The 23,185-nt window shown below is 37.0% G+C and overlaps 1 protein-coding gene across 3 annotated transcripts in view; it reads left to right on the top strand.

Annotated features, from left to right (window-relative positions):
• Positions 1-23,185, top strand: part of PPA2 (inorganic pyrophosphatase 2) — an 83,826-nt gene that overhangs the window by 19,684 nt on the left and 40,957 nt on the right. Inside the window, exons 3-7 of one of the 3 annotated variants that reach the window (XM_059067442.2) lie at positions 884-928; positions 5,252-5,305; positions 6,752-6,871; positions 11,749-11,835; positions 19,028-19,154. In XM_059067442.2, coding sequence (XP_058923425.1) covers positions 884-928; positions 5,252-5,305; positions 6,752-6,871; positions 11,749-11,835; positions 19,028-19,154 — 433 coding nt within the window. The remainder of the gene's footprint in view (positions 1-883; positions 929-5,251; positions 5,306-6,751; positions 6,872-11,748; positions 11,836-19,027; positions 19,155-23,185) is intronic. The other 2 variants (XM_059067443.2, XM_067036434.1) reach the window with 2 other exon arrangements.

Below are 23,185 nucleotides of genomic sequence, written 5' to 3'. Positions count from 1 at the left end.
TACGTTCTTTTTAAAATTGAAGTATAGTTGATTTACAGTGATTCAGGTGTACAGCAAAGTGATTCAGTTTTATATATATATACACACACACACATACAATATATATATTCTTTTTCAGATTCTTTTCCATTCTAGGTTATTAGAAGATATTGAATATAGTTCCCTGTGCTATAGAGTAGGTCCTTGTTGTTTATCTATTTTATGTATAGTAGTGTGTATCTGTTAATCCCAAATTCCCAAGTTATCCCTCCCCCTCTTTCCCCTTTGGTAACCATAAGTTTGTTTTCTATGTCTGTGAGTCTACTTCTGTTTTGTAAATGTTCTTTTGTATCATTTTTTTAGATGCCACATGTAAGTGATACCTTATGATATTTGTCTTTCTCTGTCTTACTTCACTTAGTATGATGATCTCTAGTTCCATCCATGTTGTTGCAAATGGTATTATTTCATTCTTTTTTATGGCTGAGTAACATTCCATTATATGTATATATACCACATCTTCTTTATTCATTCATCTGTTGATGGACATTTAGTTGCTTCCATGTCTTGGCTATTGTAAATAGTGCTGCTGTGAACATTGGGGTGCATGTATCTTTTCGAATTAGAGTTTTTGTCTTTTCCGTATATATGCCCAGGAATAGGATTGCTGGATCATATGGTAGCTCTATTTTTAGTTTTTTAAGTCACCTCCATACTGTCCTCCATATTGGCTGTATCAATTTACATTCCCACCAACAGTGTAGGATGGTTCCCACTTTTCCACACTCTCTCTAGCATTTATTATTTGTAGGCTTTATGATGATGGCCATTCTGACCAGTGTGAGGTGGTACCTCATTGTATTTTTGAATTGAATTTCTCTGATAACCATCTTTTCTTTTATAGGAAAATGGCATTCCTACAAAGAGAGCACGAAATGATGAATATGAGGTATATCTAAAGGTTTTTTTGTGTGTGTCTCACTTACATTGTCTTTTAAAGACCTTGTTGATAGTTTGCATTTGTAAAATGATTCTGAATTATTCTCCCTTGTAAAACTTTTGTGTGCATTCTGATGTTTTTCTTCTTCTAGTAACTCTTTAAGGCAACTAGGGATAATATTACCATTTTACTTTTTTTCCCTTGTGGTAAAATATACATAACATAACATTTAGCATTTTATTTATTGTACACTTTTTAAGTATACTTTAAGTGACATTAAGTACTTTAGCATGTTGTGCAACCATCACCACCATCCATCTCCAGAACTTTTTCATCTTCCCAGACTGAAACTCTGTACCCATTATGCAGAAGCTCTCCATTCCCGCCTCCATGCAGCCCATAACCACTAGTCTACTTTCTGTTTACGAATCTGACTATTCTAGATCCAGGAACAACTCTTTTGGGGGTAGAGAAGAAAAAAAACAAAGTTATACCAACTATATGCTAAAATAAATACATTCTAAATCAATCTTTCAAGTGTGTGACTGTCAAACTTTTAATATTCCTTGGCTTAGGATCAGAACATTTGACATATTTCTTGACTTAGGATCATCCCATTTCTTGCTGTTGATACCTTTTTATCTTGCTGTTTCCAGGAAGCTTTTCCTGCCACTTCCTTAGCCTTTCTTTTCCCTTTCTAACCTTACTGCTATCTAGTCTCTCATCTGGCTGAAACTTATGACCCCAGCCTTTGAATCCACTTCCAAACATAGCTGTGGGGCTGTTTAATTCCTGTCACCTTTGCCTGCCCTCCATCTTGTATTTTCCTAAACTGGAGTTTGTCAAAATGGTCCTAAACCATCTGCATTGGAACTGCTTAGGACCCTTGTTAAAATTTCTGATCCTGGTCCATTCCATATCTACTAAATGAGAATCTCTGCTTGCTGGGGACTGGCTAGTCTACATGTTTAACCAGTGTTCCAGGGCATCCTGTACACCTGAAGCTTGAGAACTATTGCTCTAGATGTTGGGTGAATAGACATTCAGGGGCTCAAGTCTTTATAGGTTCCTAGAGACTTTGAATGTTAAACTGGAAACAGTTGTTTCAGTGGGAGAAATGTATTCTGAGTACACACAGCCAACTTAACATTTAATTCTCAGTTACATAGTTTGTGTGTCAGAGACTACCTGATTTGAGGGTTTTTTTGTTTTTTTAAAATTCTCTTCTGTTTCCCCCACCCCCTAGGCCCTGGCAACCACTTTTCTACTCTCTTTATATGAATTCGGCTTTAAAAAATTTTTAAGATCCCACATATAAGTGATGCCATGCAGTGTTTGTCTTTCTCTTTCTGGCTTATTTCAGTGAGCATAATACCTTCCAGGTTCATCCATCCTGTCACAAAGGGCGAGATTTCCTTCTTATGGTTGAATAATATTCCCTTGTATGTATACAACATCTTTATTCATTCATTTGTTGACAGGCACTTAGGTTGTTTCCATGTCTTGACTATTGTGAATAATGCTGTAATGGGCATAGGAGTGTAAATAGCTCCTCGGTATCCTGTTTTCATTTTTTTTTTTTGGATATATATCCCAAAGTGGGATTTCTGGGTTATATGGTAGTTCTATTTTCAATTTTTTGAGGAACCTCCATACTGTTTTCCATCGAGGCTGCACCAATTTACATTCCCACCAACAGTACACAAGGGTTCCCTTTTCTCCATATCCTTGCCAATACTTGTTATTTCTTGTCTTTTTGATGATAGTCATTCTAACAGTCAATGAGCATCTATCTCATAGTGGTTTTGATTTGCATTTCCCTGATGGTTAGTGATGCTGGCCATCTGTATGTCTTCTTTGGAAAACTGTCTATTCAAGACCTGTGCCCATTTTTTAATCGGATTGGTTTTTTGCTATGGAGTTACATGATTTCTTTATATATTTTGTATATTAACCCCTTAACAGATTTATGACTTACTTTCTTCCATTCCATTGGTTGCCTTTTCATTTTGTTGATGGTTTTCTTTGCTGTGCAGAGCCTTTTAAGTTTAATGTATTCCCATTTATTTATTTTTGCTTTTGTTGCCTTTGCTTTTAGTGTCAAATCCAAAGTTTTTTTGATACTTTAAGAGAAAGAGGATAGAAGGGTGATTTCCTCTCATTTTTTCCCCCAAGTATATAAAATCTACTGACTGCTTTTTCATCTTTTTTTTTTTCCCTCTGCAATAAAAATAGAAGGGAAAAATAGAAAGAAAAGAGCTGAAGGAGGAAGTAAATGCCCCTGACCCATACTCAACTTTCTGAATTTGAAATGTGTCCCCTTGTATCTTTGTGATTTTTCTAATAAATTTCAGCAGGCCATTTTTGGTTTGTAATTAACACTAATCCTAGGATAACCCGACTAACACTGGCTTTAAAAAATTACAGGTCTTATGCATTTTAGCCAGAGAAAAGAAAAACAGGCTGGAAATACACTCCTGGTGATCAGGAACAAATGATGAGGCAGAGTGTAGTTTTCAGGCTAAAAATTCAAACCTGATCCATTGTTCTTTTGGCCTAATTCAAGTCTCTGTGAGTGCTTTTGGTAGGTGTCGTTGTGTAAAAGGATTGCCATTAGCTTTGTCTTCCCTGTCACCTCTTGAGTATTCATTTACATGCATTTGTTCTCTTATAGCCAGACTTCCAGGGATGAATAAATTATGTGAACATCTGTCATTTCCTTAGGTTTTTTCTTTTTAACAGCTACTTCAGACATATTTAAACAGGTGCTGGGGTACCTCATGAAAGAGCATGGAAAATGAAACATAACAGCAGGCCTGTGTATAAGGTTGCTAAGATAGGTATGAGACACACTTCTAAGGAGCAATTGTTGAGAATTCATTCTCAGCTTTGTTCCTTATCTCGTTATGAGAATGCAGTTTTGTCATTGGTAAATTTTAGTCTTATCTAGAAGAACTTAAAAACCATCATTATTTTTGTGGCTTGATTTATATTTAATTGTATAAATGGCATTCTTTGAATTAATAGCATTCATGTTTCACTAAGAAAGCCCCAGATATTGTTTAGCAGTGTTTTAAACCAGAGGTTCTCAACTCTGGCTGCATATGAAAATTGCTTGGAATGCTTTTAAAAATAAGCAGTGCCCTGGCTTCGCCTGAGAACCATTGAATTCAGATATGTAGGAGATGGGGCTCTAAAAATCTTCTTTTTTTTAATCAGTTACAGCTCTCCAGGTGATTTTGCTGTGTGGCACAGTTGAGAATAGAAGTATATTTAACCACTGCTTCTCAAATGATCTGTGGTGAAGGACAGTTTTTTTGTTTGTTTATTTCTAATCTGTTGTGAACTAATACTTTAAAAAAAATACAATCAAAATGAATTATTAGAAAAGTGTAATTCAAGTGCCAAATTTTTATTATTAGGTTCAACAGTCATAAAAAGTACTCTGTCAGATTGTTATAAATGTTTCTAAATGAACCAGTATCATTCAGATTACAGATTAGCCCTGGTCCATGACCACACTTGGAGTAGGACTGTTTTAAACCATTGCTTTGATAAGTTGTTGGTTACTGATATCAGAGTGGCATGCAAGTCAACTTCACCTGTAAGACTTTCTCTTTGTGAGGCCGTTACTGTAGGAAATTATTTTTGCTCATCACTGATGTAGAGTCTCCTTTGTTTTAAGTACTCTGCAAAGTTCAGAAATGCTAAAAAGAAGCAGTGGTCCTTTTATAACTCTAGGGAACCAGAGATCACTAGATATGCAAGCTAAACTTTAAAACTCTTTGTAAGCTTTATAACTACCTATACCAATAGCCTTAATTTTATATTATGATCATAATAACTTGGATTTAAATATTGTTTTATGATTTTAAAAATACTTCATAATTGTCTGTATTTTCATTTAAAATATGTAATTCATCTTCACAACAACCTTGTGTGGGGTGAGGAAGGAGATTATCACACTTACTTTGTAGACTGGAAAAGTGACACATTCAGCTCTCACTCCTATTTTAGCTGGAAAATAAAAATTGAAACAAGTTTCCTGGCTCCATTCTGGTTCTTTCACTACCCTGCAAAGGTATTTCCAGAAATATAGCAACTCCTAACACTGTACAGTAGTGGGCAAGTGACACGATCAGGTTTAAATTCTGTTGTGCTTTAAACAACTTCTCTAAGTTTTTAGAAGGAATTTAAGGCATAGGCAGACATGATGCAGACGCTCAACATTTTTTGTGGGAAGAAAACTAAAGCATTCTCATGCAGGAGATTGGTGAAAAGATAAAGGAAGGCAAAATTTTAAATTTTTTCTCTTGTTTTTTTAAATTGCAGAATTTGTTTAATATGGTTGTAGAAGTACCTCGGTGGACAAATGCTAAAATGGAGGTATGGATATATCCTATTCATATCAAATGGAAATGATAATAATGATATAAAAACTTGGTTTCAAGTTGTTTGCCATAATATTTTGAAATTGGGGTGGTTGACAAACTTCTTTACAGTTAAAGCAATGGAAAACATTCTTGTGAACTTATTTTGAATCTAATTTCAAAAAGGAAAATATTATTCAAAGCTGAATTTATACTTTAAAGAAAATGTTTTCCATTTTTGCCTCCCTAGTTTGTTATACACGTATTTATTTAATTTTCCTTGACTCCTCTGTCTTTGAAAATGACAAATATTTTCAAGATTTTCTTAAATAGATTCTGAGATGTATTTTGTTCATAGACACAACTGAAACATATTATTTGGGGCTGATGATAATTTTGGTTTCTAAGGACTTAATTTTCCTTTAGATTTTATTTTAGTCTACTAGGAATGAAAGCATTTTGCTGGCCAACTTGGTTTCTGAGCACTTTCTAAGAGCATCTGCTGTTCCCCTGGTTAGCTTTTTTTTTTTTTTTTTTAGTTTTTCCATGAGACATGAACCTATCAAGAACTTCCCTTTTGCTTTTCAGAATTTTATGATTTCATCTTCAGTTAGGTAAGATCCCTTATAGTTCCGAGTGAAATTTAATTTATGGTACTTAGTTTGTTTAGTTATTTAAGCCTTCTCCTACAACTTTGGATGTGATGGCAAGTATTATTTCAAGTGTTTAAGGATTGTTATGTCAGTATATATTTCTCAGATTTTATATTTGGAGGATTGTCAGTAACTTCACCAAGTCCTGGTAGTATTTTGTTGTTGTTGTTAATATTTTAATAGGAAAAAGTAAAAGATATTTGATTCTTCTTTTGTTCTTGCTTTAAATACAATGTTTTATCATTCTGGCTACTCTCTATCTCACTTGGGTATAGGATCAAGATTCTGTGAGATTCTGCCTAATTTAAGCAGTGTTTATTCATTTAAACATGGCTTCAGTTATTTTTTATTTACTTTATAAGATAGTTATTTTTTTTCTTTTTGCATGGTAATTTGGATATGTTTGATTGAAAGGTAACTTTGAAATGAAATCACTTGGTGAAAATCTGTAAGTTTACTTTATTATAAGATTGATGGTAGAAAGTCCGAGATTAGTAACAAAGAGGAAGTTGATTAATCCTTATCCTCTTGCCGTTTCAATAAGCTTTCTTATTTGTGTTAGACATAATGAGTTCATAAGTAATAGAGTGCCTAAAAATATAGTCTGATTTTTCCTTTCCAGACAATTTTTTGAATACAGAACAGTAAATTAGAAACAAGAACTGGCTTAATTTATTTTAAAGTGTATTTGATCAGTAAGTTGGATTATGAATACTTAGTCTGATAATGGCAGATTTAAAAAATGCTATTTGAATATAGGATTAATCGTTTCTTATTCCGCACCCCTCTTTTTTCCATGACCTGCCTAGATTGCCACGGAGGAGCCATTGAATCCCATTAAACAAGATGTAAAGGATGGCGAGCTTCGCTACGTGGCAAATATCTTTCCTCACAAGGGTTATATATGGAATTATGGTGCCCTCCCTCAGGTAGCATTTTTGTTATAATGGTAAAACTTCTCTGTCTTCTGAAAATATTGCCTTGTAAATCCCGTGAACTACTTGAATTTAAATTGGTTCTGAGGACATGTCAGTGTGAGAGATTTGTGAATATACATTTTTTAATGTGGAGTTTTATTGTACCAGTAAATTTTTTTTTCAAAGTATATATATGTCTGTACTCAAGTTCTTAGAGTTAGGTATATAGAACAATCACATTTGGCATTTTGAATGTTATTTCTTTTTCTGGGTTTGGCTATTAAGAGTCAGTGAAAAATGTTTTATCTCCTTTATCTGCAGTCATTTCTTTGGATATGACAAGTTATGCTTTTATATACATTCATATATGACAGCATGATTTTGTTTTTAAAATTTTAACAGATGAACCTTTTAAATTGTTACTGCTTTCAGAACTCATTGTGAATTGAATAAAGCAACTTAATTATATACTATTATGAATTTATAATTTTTAAGTGGGAAGCAATAGAAACAATGACTAAATAATGGTAAAGCAGCATTCCTATTGGAGAGTAACACTATTTGCTTGTCTTCCTTTCTCCTCCCTTTTTGTTTTCTTCTCATGTTTCCTCACTCCTGAGAAGTGGTAACTCCTTCCAGATAATTTAGTGAGTAAAACTCGGAATAGGCAGATTCAGAAGTCTAGGTTTGGGGACATAGAGAAGCATCTGCCTTTATGTTTATAAAAGCCATTAGAGCATCTGTCTATCTGAATATTTAATTGTGATTATTTAAATTTTATTTATTAATTTCAATCTTTTGCATGAAATTCCAAGATGCTTTTTGGAAAATATCTGAGAAAAGGAGGTCTTGCTTTATCCAACTCAGAAAAACAGCTGCCCATGTAGAATAAACATTCACAGGAAAAGAAAAAAGAAAAATGTTTTCTAAAGAGTCAGGCTGTCTTTGATGCAGTTAGACCACCCAAGTAGATACATTCTTGGTTAAAACAGGCATTTCTAACATGGTGTGCTAGGAATGAGGATGTCTGTTGAAACCAAGAAGGCAGGTTTTCCCAGGTGCCTAAGGAGACATCCTGTTTGACCTAGCAGTGAAAGGGCAAGAATATTTTTGTTAAGCTTGGGGGATAGGTCTGTACTAGAAGACATAGATGAGGGGAAGGCCAAAGAAGCCATTGAATTAGAGAAAGACAAAAACAGAGCCATAAAAAGTATGTATTTGTTTATTTCATTAAACATTTATTAAGGATTTATGTGCTAGGCTGTGTATTAGGTGTTGGGTAGACAAAGAAAAGTGAGAGATACATACGTATAAGGTCAAGGCAGCATAATAAGTGACTAAGAATGTTGACTTTGGAGCCAGCTTGCCACTTCCTAGTAATGTGACCTTCGGCAAGTTCCTTTGTCTTTCGCTACCTCACCCTCTTTATCTGTAAAATAGAGATGATGAAGTACCTACTGCACATGGTCCTGTTGAGGTTAAATGAGCTATTGCACGTTTATGTTAGAGTAGCGCCTAATAGATAGTGATCACATTATTATGACTGTTGGTACTTTTATTATTATGTGGTCTTCATATGGTCCCTTGGGGACGGGGTGATCATCAAATAAAACAGCAGTTACATTGGAGCATAATAGATGCTACCAACTCCTCTTTTGTAGTTTATCTATTTAAAGTCCTGACAAATTTTTGTGCACCTCTGGATAGGTTTGAATGTGCAAGATGCTCTTACTGCTATTATATTGGTCTGTTAGGTGCAGTGGTTCTTATATTAGAGCAGAGTTCGACTGCAGCTGGCTCTTTGCCCCCTGCCTTCACCACTGCCTACCGAAATTTCATATTCCACCTAGTATCCAAAATACCATTTTTCCCATAAGAGAACCTTTTAATGGTCTCCTATTGCTAAAAGGATAAAATAAAAAGTTCCTCACATGGCTCCTCGACCCTTCATGATGTGGCCCTGCTTCTCCAGCCTCGTTTTGCAGCCTTTGTCCTTCCTCACTTCCATCCCACCACAGCAGCTTCTTCAGTGTTTCGAGTGTCCCTTGGCGTTTCCACACCAGCCCTTCCTTCACAGAGCTGTTTATTCATTCTATACACATTTTTTGAGTATCCAACGTTTGCCAGGCCATGTTCTAAGTACTGGAGGTAAAGCAGTGATAAAAGGGACAAAAATTCTTCTGGGACTTTTATTCTGGGCAGAGAGACAGACAAAAAAAGAAAAAAAAGTAAAAATGTACAGTACCATCAGGTAGTGGTAAGCGTGTTAGAGAAAAATAAAGCAGGGAATGGGGCTGGGGTGTGTTGGGATTGTTGATTGTTGCAGTTTACACAGGGAGAAGACCTCAGTGAGGTGGTCTTATCTGGGGGGAGACCTGGAAGGTGGTTGTCTTAGTAAAGGCCTGAGGAAGTGAGGGCCATCCAGGGCCATCTAGGGGAATTCATCAAGAAACAAGTATAAAGGTCCCGAGGTAGAAGGAGGGCCTCGAGTGCCTGGGTAACAGAAAGGAGGCCAGTGTGGCTAGAATGGAAGTGAGGAAGAGGAAATAGACCTGTATTCTCTCTGCTGTTTTCAACCAGGGATCTTTACTATCTTTTTACACCCAAACTGTCGTTGTAGCACGTGTATGTATGTGTGTGTGAGTCTTCAGCAGAAGAATGTACTGTAGACTGCGTAGAAGTTAAACAACCAAACAAAAATAGCTACATAGATTCATGTTTATAAAAAGTTGAAATTAGGCCAGTTGTTGATGGGCAAGGTACTGTACCCAATATCTCTTTGCTTCCTTGTCGATGTTGAGACAGAGTGAGCCTGTTAAAATGAAAGCCAGCCCCTGGTTCCATTTATGTCTTTGATCCTCGTGTCTACCTTCTGCTCCCTCACCTCCACACTGGCCTTCTCGCGACTGCTCGGTACTCCAGGCACACTCCTGCCTCAGGCCATCACACTTACTGTGTCCTCCAGCCCAGGACACTCTTTCCCAGTGGTCACATGTCCTGCCTCCTTAAATGTTTGCTGATCAGTTACCTCCTTCATGGTGTCTGCCCAGAACATCCTTTACAGTTTTAACCCACGTACTCCCATTCCTCCTTCCATACTTTATTTTTTTTTCCCTTTTCCATTACACCTACCAACTTCTGACATGCTACATAATTTAGTTATCTATTATGTTTATTTTTAATATCTTTTAGCTAGGATGCAGTCTCCATTAGGGCAGGGATTCTGTCTGTTTTGTTCACTGATGTCTTCCAACTGCCCAGCTTAGTGTCTGGCACCAAGTAGGTGATCAATCAATATTTTGGGATGAATGAACCCGTGAATGCACGGTGTATGTTGCATGTGCTTCGTAGGCATGTGTGGGTAATTTGCTTTTGCTTTTCTTTTACGATTTGTCTTGTAACAGCAGGAAGTTTGTTCAGAGCAGTTACCAGGCCAACCACGCTTGGCAGAACATTTAAAAAGCAGAATACTGTTTAAGTAGCAGCCTCTCCATTTAGCTTGTAATCCATCTGTGTGCCCTCATTTCAGACCTTCATCTGCCTGGACTGTTTAACCCTAATAACTTCCCTTGTACCAGCAATAATGCCTTCCTCAAAGTCTGAGTTTGGACCAGGCAAGAATCATCTTTGTTTGTCTTCCCCCGATTGTTCGTATTTCCCACATATTATTCAAGTGTAATAACTTTCTGTGTAAATACTTAGAGGACCTGTCTGAATAATGGTGAAGGACTAGAATCACTAACTTCAAGGTTTCTTCAGTCTTAATGTAATATCATTGTATTTATTACTTCGAACTTCATTATACATTTGGTTCAATGACCCCAAGTTTCATTTAGTACCGCTTCTTAGCTTTATAGCCTGGGACCAGTGATTAAACGTCTCTAGGCCTATTTGTTCATCTGTATCAATATGCTATAATTATGATCAGAAGGAAAATACTAGAGTTTATCTAGGGTTTAGCTGTAAATAGGGTTCATTTTAAATTATCTATATAAAATTAGAGGAGCCAATCTTGGATAATCTGAAATTCTAGGTAACATTCTTGAGATGACACAGTCTCTGCACATCTTATAAATCTGAGAGAGATAATTTCAGGGAACTTGTACAGTTCCATTTAGAATCAGCTAATTATGGAGCTTTGGGGGAAGGATAGTGCCTAAGGGATATTTAAGCTTGATAACAAATTTCCGTTATGCTGTTCATTTATAAAAATACTCAGTGTATGTAGTTTATAGCCAACAGGGTATAATCTTTTCAGTAAACTAAAGAGTTGACATCTTTTCATGGTTTTGTCAAATTTTCGAGATTTGATGACAAAGGTAGAGGATTTTAAAAATGGAATGAAATGGGACAGAAATGGGTTTTTCTTTAGTAGATACTTGTTCTTTGGTTTATGAAGGGAAAACTGGGTTTGTTCTAGTAGAAGTTACTTAGAGTATAGGAAGTTTATTTTCAAACCTGGAAAGCCAGACCCAATGCTGTTCCATGTCAAAGGAAGCAGTGAGTAGTGGACGCAGCAGTCCAGACAGTTAGTGGAAACAAGGGCACAGACAATGGGAACATCTGAACTGAAGCTCTAAATAAAAGTGAGCATGAATTTAGACACTGACTAAACTTGGAAGAAGAGTGTGTTTGTAAATACCACCACCCACTTTCAGATGTGATTATACAGACAAATGAAAGACAGAAGGGAGGAAATAGTATGAATCTGTTTTAATTATTATGACGCTTAGGGATGTACTGGCATGTTGGCATTGAGCCTATTTAATTTCTGAGAATTTTCCCCTCGGATTATGGCTATCTGTAAAACTTCATGGACATGTGGAAAGATTAAGATACATTATAGAGAGTATTAACCCATACTCCACCCCCGCCCTTCTGTTTTTTAGACTTGGGAAGATCCCCATCGAAAAGATAAGAGCACAGACTGCTGTGGAGATAATGATCCTATTGATGTTTGTGAAATAGGCTCAAAGGTTTGTTTCATAGACTGTTATCCTAACATATGTTCAACTTTATTCATGCCATAAAATTTCAGTTCTCTTTGGAAGGCACCGATTCTTCAACTCTTCAAAGTTCTAGCCTATTTATCCCTCTGATATCAGTTCTTTTTTGTTTCTTTACTTCCTTCTCTTAAGCTAGGGGTTGGTAAACTATAGCTGGTGGCCAGTCAAATCCAGCTCGCCACCTGTTTTTATAAATGACACAGCTCCTGCCCTTCATTTACGTATGGTCTGCGGCTGCTTTTGCACCACAGCAGCAGTTAAGGAGTGTAGCAGAGACCGTACAGTCTGCAATGTGTAAATATTTGCTATCTGACCTTTTACGGAATAAGTTTGCTGAGTCCTCTCTTCATCGTCCTTGCCCATTATCCAGACAGGAAGCTCAACACTGATGAAAGCCAGCTGGCACTCTTTTTTTGTGCCCGTTTCCAGGCTGCCGGGTCCCACTGGGGACAAACAAAACCTGAGCTTTCATAGGTTACTGCTACCCATAGAATACTGTGTGTCTTTGCTCACATTCTTCCTTTTTCCTATTTTCTACTGCATTTATTGCCAATATTTATTGTTCTTTGCAGACATTAAACTCCTTGTACTTTGTTCTCACTCCCAGCAGAACATGTTGTCTTTAATTTTGTAGAGCTCGTAGAAAGCAGCATGTAGGAAGCCCCTAACTTTCCCCGTTAGAGTCCCAGACACCTGGGCCTGCAAGCACTCCTCCTTCCCTTCCTTCTGTTACTACGGGACCAGGCCTTCCCCCTGTGCTCTAGATCATGTCCCTTCTTGCCTCTTGAGTGACACTATTTTCTTAGCTCTTCTCTGTCCTGTATTTACAACTTCTCTTTCTTAATTGGCTTCCTCCCATATGCCTCCTCTCTTTTTCCTTTTCGTAGGAACACTTGTAAAAAAAAAAAAAAGAGTAAACACTGACCTCTATCTCCTCCTTCCCACTTAATCTTCAACCTATTTCAAAATTGTTTCCATCCCCCCATTATTTCAGTGGAACTGCTCTTACTAAGGTTACTGGTAACTTTCTTGTAGCTAAATCCAACCGGCCTGTTTCACAGGTTTTGTCTAACTTGAATGTACCTTAGTATTTTATACCTTTAACCTCATCTTCCTTCTTCAAACAGTCTCTCTGCTTGGCTTTGATTATATCATAATATCTTGGATATCCTCTAATTCTCATTCCTCCTGGGTTTCTTTCTTTTTTTTTTTTTTTTTTTTTTTTTTCCTCCTGGGTTTCTTTTGCAAACTCCTTTCTTCTGCCTGCTCCTTGAGCGTTGCTTCGCTTGAGGGTTGTGCCCTGGTTCACCTCTTCTTCACTTCGTGTGGAGACTCCCTTGGTGATCCAGTCCCAAACATTCATGGTTTTGCTCTCAAATTAATGTCCAGCTCAGACCTACGTTCTCAACTACCTACACCTACACTTGGGTGTCTCCCAGGCACCTCAAACTCATTGTGTCCGAAACTGAATTCATTGTTTCCCCCTGTCCACGTGAAGGGCGTCTCTCCCCCTTTCCTCCTCACCTCCAGGTTCTTGAGCCAGAAACTGAGCGGTCATCCCTGATCATCCTTTGCTTCTCTTTATCCTATTAGTCATGAAATACTGATTCTATGTTCTAAATGGCCTTTAAATCTTTCTTTCCATGATCTCTGCAGCCAACTTTGTCTAGTCCTTTCCTTGCTGAGTCTTATTTTCCCTCCTGATTCCAGATTCTTTTCCAGCTCTACTCTTTTTCAGTCCCTGTCCCCTCCTTTTCTGACTTCCTCTCCTGCCACTGTTCGTCTGCAGCTGTACCGAACTTCCAGTTCCTGTAATGTACCTGCCGTCACTCGTGTACAGGCCTTCACGCAAGCTATTCCCTTTATGTAGAATGGGACATCTCTTCCTTCACTTTATTTTACTTTCCCCTTCTTTTCACTTTACCTCCCCCTGCTCATCCTTCGGATCTCAGCTATAGCATCACTTCCTCTCAGATCTCCCGTTACCCTCCGTACACTAACATGCTTGCTCTTTGGTCTGTGCTTCCTCAGTACCAGTAGTGCTGTGTTTTTTGTCTAATTGTCTCCTCTGAGATGGCAGTGAGCTCTGTGAGGATGGGACTCACCATTACAGTGTGTAACTCAGTGCCTGGCACAGGGCGTGTGCTTAATGTAAGACGTTCCAAATGCAGTCATTACTTGAGTCATATTCTTCTAGCTGAGATTAAATCGGTTTTCTCTGGAAACTCATATTAGCACTTTTAGGCTTCCAGAATGTTATTCAGTGAGTAGTGTCCTCTGATTCTTTGTCACTTTGTTTATTTACTCTGTTCTTCTGTTACTCTTCTTTTTTCTTTCTTGTCTTCTTCCTCATTCTCCTTTCTTATTCCTCCTCCTTTCCTCCTCTTCTTCATCCTCTTCTTAGACTTTCTATTCCTTGTTTTCTTGCTTTTTCTCCTCCTATTCTTCCACTTCCTTCTTTTTTTCTTCCTTGTACTTTTATTCTCTTCCACCGCCCCCCACCCCGCCACCCCCGCCCCTGGCTTCTTTTCCTTCCCCCTGTCTCTTATACTCCTTTCCTGCAGGGGAGATTCTCAGCCAACTTAGATTTCTAGTTTACACCCAGAGAAGGACAAATAGGGGCTAGAGTTCATGCTTGTGTGACTCTACAATTCCTTTATCTCTCCAGCAGAAATATGGCCAAATTGTTTGCTTTATTTCAAATTTAAGCTATAGTTTACAAATTTATTTTTTGGCCTTTTTTCTCCAGAGGGGGTAGTGAAGTGTGTATAAAACGAATAGATTAGAAGGAAGAATATGAATATTTCAGTGAGTACCTCCTTTGTTCCAGATGCTGTGCTACATACTTTGGGTCACTTTCCTGTTTCTTATTTTATGATAAGAAGAGTCGCTAAATTAAATAACATTACATTGATGGAAAGGTTATATAGTAGAAAACACTAATTCTTTTTATTTTATTCAAGTATAGTTGATTTACAATATTTTGTGTTAATTTCTGCTGTACAGCAAAGTGATTCATCTATACATATATATACATTCTTTTTCATATTCTTTTCCATTATGGTTTATCACATATATTGAATATAGTTTCCAATGCTATGCAGTAGGACCTTGTTGTTTATCCTTTCTATATATAATAGCTTGCATCTGCTAATCCCCAAATCCCTATCCATCCCTCCCTACCACCCCTACCCCTTGGCAACCACAAGTCTGTTCTCTGTGTCTGTGAGTCTGTTTCTGTTTCATAGGTAAGTTCATTTGTGTCATATTTTAGATCCCACATATAACAGATCATATGGTATTTGTCTTTCTCTTTCTGACTTACTTCACTTAGTATGATAATCTCTAAGTCCATCCATGTTGTTGCAAAGGGCATTATTTTGTTCTTTTTTTTATGGCTGAGTAATATTTCATTGTATATACGTGCCACATCTTCTTTATCCATTCATCTGTCAGTGGACATTTAGGTTGCTTCCACGTCTTGGCTATTGTAAATAGTGCTGCCATGAACCTAGGGGTGCATGTATCTTTTGGAAATTACAGTTTCGTCTGGGTATATGCCCAGGAGTGGGATTGCTGGATCATGTGGCAACTCTATTTTTGGCTTTTTGAGGAACCTGCATACTGTTTTCCATAGTGGCTGCATCGACGAACATTCCCACCAACAATGTAGGAAGGTTCCTTAGGAAACTCTTATTCTGAAGGTGTAATCCTTGGGGCCACTCAGTTTATATTAAGTGCAGATTATTAAATTAATTTAAATCCTTATGCAGATATTAAGTGTAAGCGAAAAGATTAAATGAATGTATCTTGTTTTTCACAGATGTAAAAATTGGTCAGTGAGCACGTAATTAATGAGATTGGTCACTGGAAATCATGAAGATCTCGGTACCTGATAAATTGATTTGACTTAGCAACACTAAGTCATTATTGACAAAACAAGGGAATCTAAGAAAACTTGATATACAGGCTTTTAAATAAACATATCAAAGTCACTAAATATGTGGAATAAAGTTAAAGGTTTTAAATGTAAGTGATTTGTAACAAGGTATATACATCATTAATCTTGAAAGCATACTTTTGTATGCAGAGAGCAGTCCCTGGTTGACAGCCAGCAAGTTTAGGGGCACCTCAGTCCTACAATTGCAAAGAATTGCATTTAAATGGGTTCTTCCTTAGAACCTTCAGATCAGAGCCTAGCCTGGCCAACACCTTGATTTTGGCCTTGTCAGGCCATAAGCAGAGGATCTAGCTGTGGTGTGCCTAAACCCCTGACCCATGGAAACTGTGAGATAATGTACACTATTTTAAGCCTTTTGATTTATAATAACTTGTTACACTACGGTAAAAACCTAATACACAGGATAACAGGCTTTAAGCAGTTTTACTTTCCGTAGTTTTTTATATTGATTGGGTCCAGTTGAAGTTTTATCTCATTCTTCAAATTCTTAATCAGCACAGAAGTTTTGTTGTAGACCACTGTTAAATTCTGCTCATTCCAGGTTCCCAGGAGTTAGCAGTTGACAAGTGTGAGCAGATAAGTACAGGTAGAGCCCGGAGAGAAAACGTATTAAAATATCTGTGGAAGACCTCTTGTGTTCTAGTTCATGCATCTGTTGTTTCCTTTGCTCTTTATCTTTACATCAAGGAGTAAGTCATGTGATCTCCATTTTACTGTGGAGAAACCAAGTCCCAAAATATTGTGTGAAGTAGTTGGCCTCAGTCACCTCTAGGAATGGTGGAGGAAGAATTTGACCCCATATATTTGGGACTTAAAAATCCTATCTTTTGAAATATTTTTATAATAGCTAGAAAAGTCTGTAATAACCCTAGTCTGATTCTGCCTGAAATCTTTGAGGCATACCTACGTTCTTGTTTCAGAATGTCAACTCATTTTTGAAACATGGTCAACTGTATGATTCCCAAGGAATTAGTAACAGAATCTGCTGTGTACATTAATTTCCTCGCAGGGTAGACTGAGAGTTTTATAATGGAACTGAGGCAATAGGATTTCTCTTATATCCAAAGCAATTTATTCTTTTGGTTAATGAGGCCCGAAAAAATATTTTGTAAACATGAAGTAAGTACTTAATCGCCATCTAAATGATAGGCCTTTGTTGGGACTACGCTCCTTTATCTTGTGCTGGGCTGTGCCTGGCTAGTCCTTAAATCATCTATAAGGAACATCATAGAAGAAAGCCTCTTTTAACACCACATATGTAAATGGGCAAAGGAAAAGGAGCAGAGCCTTGGAAGTTGTTAATAGACTTAGAATCACAGATACAGAAATTTTTAAGTTAAGTTCTTTGAGAAGTGTTATTCATTTGGTATCTCACATTATGTGTTCTGAAAAATTTGTTGCATTTGCTTTAGACTGAATTGAATTGTGGGATATTCAGAAGAATTTTACCATTCGTTTTTAATCATCTTATCCTGAGTTTTTGGTTTGATTGAGAGAATTTCCTTTCCAGTTTTTAAAGTGTTATTGCAAGGCAGTGGTTTGTCTAATCCCTTTCTGTTGCTTATGAGGTCAGAGGGCATTTATCATTCTGATGAAACTTGATAATTCCCAGACATGCTTCCTGCTTGCCCTTGTAACCATAAAAGTCTCAAATCTGCTCTTATGTATGTATGAAATTTCAAAGTAAATTAATTCTTGTGAATAAAAATAAAACAATTTAGAAGGTGCCTTTAAAAACTATATATGATTCCCAGTAATTCTGATAGACACCCCTGTCACCAAAGTCTACTGCAGGCCCCTCAGCTTTGGCACTATTGACATTTTGGGTGGATGATACTGTAATAGGAGACTGTCCTATGAAGCATCCCTGGCCTCTTCCCTGCTAATATGCTAATAATACCCCCCAGTTGTGACAACCCAAAATGTCCCCAGGCATTGCCACATGTCCTCTAGAGGGCAAAATTGCCTCTGGCTGAGAAGCAGGGATGCAATTCATCACTGAGTTAACCAATGGAGCCACCTTTCATTGATGATTATGTGATAACTTTGAACATTTTTGTTTTATAAAGGACCTCCTGGCGTGAGGTGTGTAAGTCTCCCCAACAAGATTGTAAACCTTTAAGAAAGCAGATGCTTTCTTTTTGTATACATAGTGTCTGATATAGTGCTGGGTACTAAATAGAGCCTAAACATGTGAGAGTCTGGCTAATATAATTGTGCATATTCTCCTAAAAGTGGTATTTCAGTTTAGTTTATACAGTCACATTAATCTGTTGGATAAACTAATTTCACCTTCATGCAGATTTATATTAAGACTTCAGATTCATTTTGCAAATGTCCTGAAAGGATTTATTTGACTTTATGGTTTAAGATCTGTTTTTTTCTCTCAAATAATTTCAAGATACAACACTGACTTTCTTTTGCATACCTTGATTTCCAGATGTAAAGCTGAATTTTGAATCATGAAGGAATTATTCTGAAGCATGTGTTCAGATTTCAGCTTATAGTGAAATTCTATAGCCGACTAAACCTTTAAAAATAAAAGGCTACAGAAAGAATGCATGCATATAAACTTGGCATTGGCAACTTGAGGGAACCACTGAAATAACTTTCTTTAGTACAAGGAACATCTGATTCAACATCATGCTGTTTCTTGGTTTCACTTAAAATCTTTTTAAAGCATTTCATGAAACCTGCTTTGTCTCTGTCTTTAACATTTTAATAATTCTTTCATTGTCATTCATTATCTTAAGGCTGTATTCAGATATGATAAAAATTTACTTTTCACTAGTAACTGACAAATATAGTTTGCAAAAAAGGTACTATAAAGCAGTTTCAAAGGATTCTCATGTCTTTTTACCCCCAAGTTTCAAAGGATCCTCATGTCATTTTACCCCCAAGCAGCAGAAGCCAGATTTATATTATAACATGATATATACATGACTTTATTTTCTGCTTAGTATGAGTTTCTAGGCCTAGTACATTAAATTTTAAGATCTAGAAATAATTTCAGTTTCCAAAAAGGGATCAAGACATCTGTCCTAAGAAGGATATCATAAAAGGCTTTATGACTGTGTTTACAGTAATTTTAATTATTAAGTTTCAGTCTATAGTGCTTTTAATCTTTCATGTAGATTTTTATGATATATGAGTAAATTTCTCCAACGCCTGGCAAATGCTGAATTTCTTTTCTCTTGAAAGGTTCTTTCTCGTGGAGATGTTGTTCATGTGAAGATCCTTGGAATTTTGGCTCTGATTGATCAGGGTGAAACAGATTGGAAATTAATTGCTATCAATGTGAACGATCCTGAAGCCTCAAAGTTTCATGGTAAGTCTGTAACTTTCCAGAAACAGAAGTAAATCAGTGTGTCATCAGAATTCTTAGAATTTAAAAGAGGCTCATGTAAAACACAGTGTATATTTTGGGAGTTAAACTTACACGTTTTGTTTTTTAATTCTCTCTCCATGGACTGTAAAGGGCAATTCAATATGATTGTGTCTGAGTTATGTCGTACTGCTGGGAGGAGCAAGAGAAAGAAAAGGAGTGCAGACAGATAGACGATACTTCAGATTAAGAAAGTACAATCCATGGGTTCCCTTCCCCCTCACCTCCTTCCCTCCCGCCCTTCCTTCTTTTCTTTCTTAAATCTCTCTTTTATTCATTTGAGTAACAAGAAAAATAAAAAACAAAAAGGGGAGTGGAGTGTTCATCAAAGACATAAGCTGGTTTTATACCTAGTTTTTGTTCTGTCTTGTACAGGTGAAGGGAAAGATAACGGCCCTCTAACAAAATTTTGATGTCCCAGAAATTTAAGTCCCAGAAGTTTGGTACGATAAAGTGTTAACTTTCTTTGGAGTCTGACAGACCTCAGTTTGCGTTCTGGCTGTGCTACTTTCTACTTGAGTGACTTTGGATAGATCATTTAACCTTTCTGAATTTCAGTTTGCTCATCTAATAATGTAGGTAATTATACCTACTTGTGAGCTTGTTGGCAGTATAAGAGATGATTCACTTAAAGCATCTGGCTGTCATATGAAGTGTTGAGTATATGGCCACTATTATTATTCTCTGACCAATTTTTTCCCCTCGTTTTCTAACCTTTTTCCTTTCAGTTTCATCCTTATTTGGGATCCTGGTCTTTTCTAGACCTCAATTCTTATCTCAATTTGAAAATATACCATTTCTGAATTGACTGAAACTCATTAACACTTACATTTTAAACTCTCTTAATTTATGTGCATTTAAAACCTTTTCTTCACCATGGAGCAGGAAGGAGAAGTACAGAGAGGGAAACTCCTGATGCAGAAAACATACTTTGCAGACTTTCCAGTTTTACACAGAGCTACAGTAGCAAGAGGGATGTGTAAAAGCTGTTCTTAGGGATTTTTTTCCATTATAATTGTGCATGCTCAATTTAACGTAAGCATTACCACCGATCAACATTGCTTTTTGAAATGCACCAAAATGTAAGCATAGCTGCATTTAATAAAGGAAGTGTTTTCTTAAAAAAAAAACAAAGAAACAAAAATCTTTTCTGGCACATGGAACAAGAGAGATTTTATGCCATTCTTGCTTGTAATTGAGAAAGGGAGGGGTCTGATCGGGTGAAGTACATATTACCTTAGGGTCAAAACTAAAACATGAAAACTACAATTAAAATATGAGACTCAAGCCCATAAACCATATATTTTTCTTTAGCTATTTCATTATTTTACACTGGATTTCTTTATTATCGTATTTCTCACATATATATGTATGCATGTATGTATGTATACATATGTAACAAGAGTAAATCAATATCCAGTTTAAAAGTTTTTAATACATAAGCTGCTCCTCAGATGAGAACTGATAATGTAATGATGCAACAGCCAGCAAAAACAAACCGTTCAACGAATTCATTTGTGATGTGGCACACTAAAGTCACGAAACTCTCCTGAGGGACGTCCCTTTAAACTGGGGAGGCTGAGAGTCTAAGGGAACTAGTCTTTAGCTCAGTACTGTTGGAGATGTGATTTAACATCTCAAATTCCCTAACATGTGCCAAACACTGGTACCTGTCCTAGTACATATTATTATTCTTAATTTAGAAGAATCTCAAAGGATTTAAATAAATTGCCTAGGGACTTCCCTGGTGGCGCAGTGGTTAAGAATCCTCCTGCCAGTGCAGGGGACACGGGTTCAATCCCTGGTCCGGGAAGATCCCACATGCCGCGGAGCAGCTAAGCCCGTGCGCCACAACAACTGAGCCTGCGCCCTAGAGCCCGTGAGCCACGACTACTGAGCCCGCGTGCCTAGAGCCAGTGCTCTGCAAGAAGAGAAGCCACCACCATGAGAAGCCTGCACACCGCGAAGAAGAGTAGCCCCCGCTCGCCGCAACTAGAGAAAGCCTGTGCAGCAACGAAGACCCAACGCAGCCAAAAATGAATAAATAAAATTTTTAAATAAATAAATAAACAACTTGCCTAAGTTTGCACATTTAGTAAATAGTGGAACCATGATTTGAACTCATTTCGGTCTGATGAGAAAGTCCATTGTCCATCTACCGTGCTATACTGCACAATTCATATTTGTGTAATTTACAGTATTTTTAACTAGCAGTATTAAAACCAGATTGCATAGTGTAAGTACCTTACTCTTACAGTTTCCTAAGGGTTAGAATGAAAAAATAAAACTGTATTTTCACTTTTTTTCTGTTTATACCCCAAATGGAGATGGCTTGCACTTTGGGCATCCTCTTCTAAATTCTTGCTGTGTATGCTTATACAGAGAGACATGCAGAAATACTGAAACCATGACATGCAGAAATCTTGAAGCTTATTTTGGTTGAGATGAAATTATCAGACTAGAATAACTAAAATAAGAAATTATTGTTTTGAAAGGAAAAAAGGACTTTTTTTCCATTATACTAAAAGGGGACACATACATTATCTTCATCTTAAGAAATACAGCAGTGCTTCTTTAGAATAACTTTTTTAAATCTTAAAAGACTGGATGAGTAATTATTGACATATTTTGCTCTGAAATGGTAGCTGACATTGTGCTTTGTGTTTATGTCCAGAATGAATAAGGTATACAGGGGAAAATGGATTATTTACTTTAAGGATATTGGCATATTATTTACACTGAGTAATTCCAATACTTAAGTACTCTTATATATCTAGATTTTGTAAGATAAGTTCTGTAGTTTTAAGAGTTATAAGTGTTTTCTTTTGTGACTTCTCATTTCTTTTACCTGCACGTTACTGTACGTACTCCACATATTCCACGTTTCTTCTCTCCTCTTTTATTCGATAGAGACCCAAGACAAAAGATAGATGTAGGCACAGATTGAAAGGCTGAAGAGTCTGCAGTATAAATTTTTTTTAATCCTAAATCATGGAATACTAAGTAACCCTATGTAGCAGCTTTTATTTTTCATTGAAACTGAAGTCTGGTTTGTATCTATCATACCTCTCTAACATCACCCAGCTCTCCTCTGAAACGATTTCAGACAAAAGACAGAGTTTCTGTTGTCCTGCCGCTCAAGCAAATATGAATGGACAGAAATCATTCCTAACCTTAACGTTTTTTCTTCACTGCTTAGCGTGGTGTGTTGTCTGTGTTTTCATTAGCACCTGTAAAGGGGGGAATTGGAGGGGATGAGAACTGAAAGATGCTCACTAACCACAGGGGTTGAAAGCTTCCTGAATTTGTGAAGGAATTTTTACAAAATTAGTTTCTATGACTGGATTACAATATTTAATAGCATTATCTTGTATCATAAAAATTCATCTTCCAAAGGCACCTAACTTATAATTCAGGAGGAGCTTAAGTACTGTAAGCATATGGCTTATTTTATAGGATGTTACAGGTTAAAAATAGAACCTTGGCAAGGGTGAGGGGGCCTCAGAAATAAAGGAATCAGCTTCATGATTTTGAGATTAGAGGAAATGCCTCTGATAACAGTTTATGGTTTTACAGTACTAAGATAAAAATGTATATTTAGATGCATATGATTAAATAAATACTAGATAATAGATATTAAAAGTTTGGTACTATTCTCTATCTACTATAAATTTTTTTTTTTTTTTTTTTTTTTTTTTTTTGCTGTGCGCGGGCCTCTCACTGTTGTGGCCTCTCCCGTTGCGGAGCACAGGCTCCGGACGCGCAGGCTCAGCGGCCGTGGCTCACGGACCCAGCCGCTCCGCGGCATGTGGGATCTTCCCGGACCGGGGCACGAACCCGTATCCCCTGCATCGGCAGGCAGACTCTCAACCACTGCGCCACCAGGGAAGCCCTATCTACTATAAATCTTTAAAAATTAATCAACAGTATTTAATCTGAAACCAAGCAACTTTTAAACATTTTATTGTGTCCCT

This window comes from Kogia breviceps, chromosome 6 (genome assembly GCF_026419965.1).
Source record: "Kogia breviceps isolate mKogBre1 chromosome 6, mKogBre1 haplotype 1, whole genome shotgun sequence".
In the NCBI taxonomy this organism is placed as follows: domain Eukaryota; kingdom Metazoa; phylum Chordata; class Mammalia; order Artiodactyla; family Physeteridae; genus Kogia; species Kogia breviceps.
Note: the sequence above shows the minus strand (reverse complement) of the source record. Positions and strands in the feature narration are given on the sequence as shown.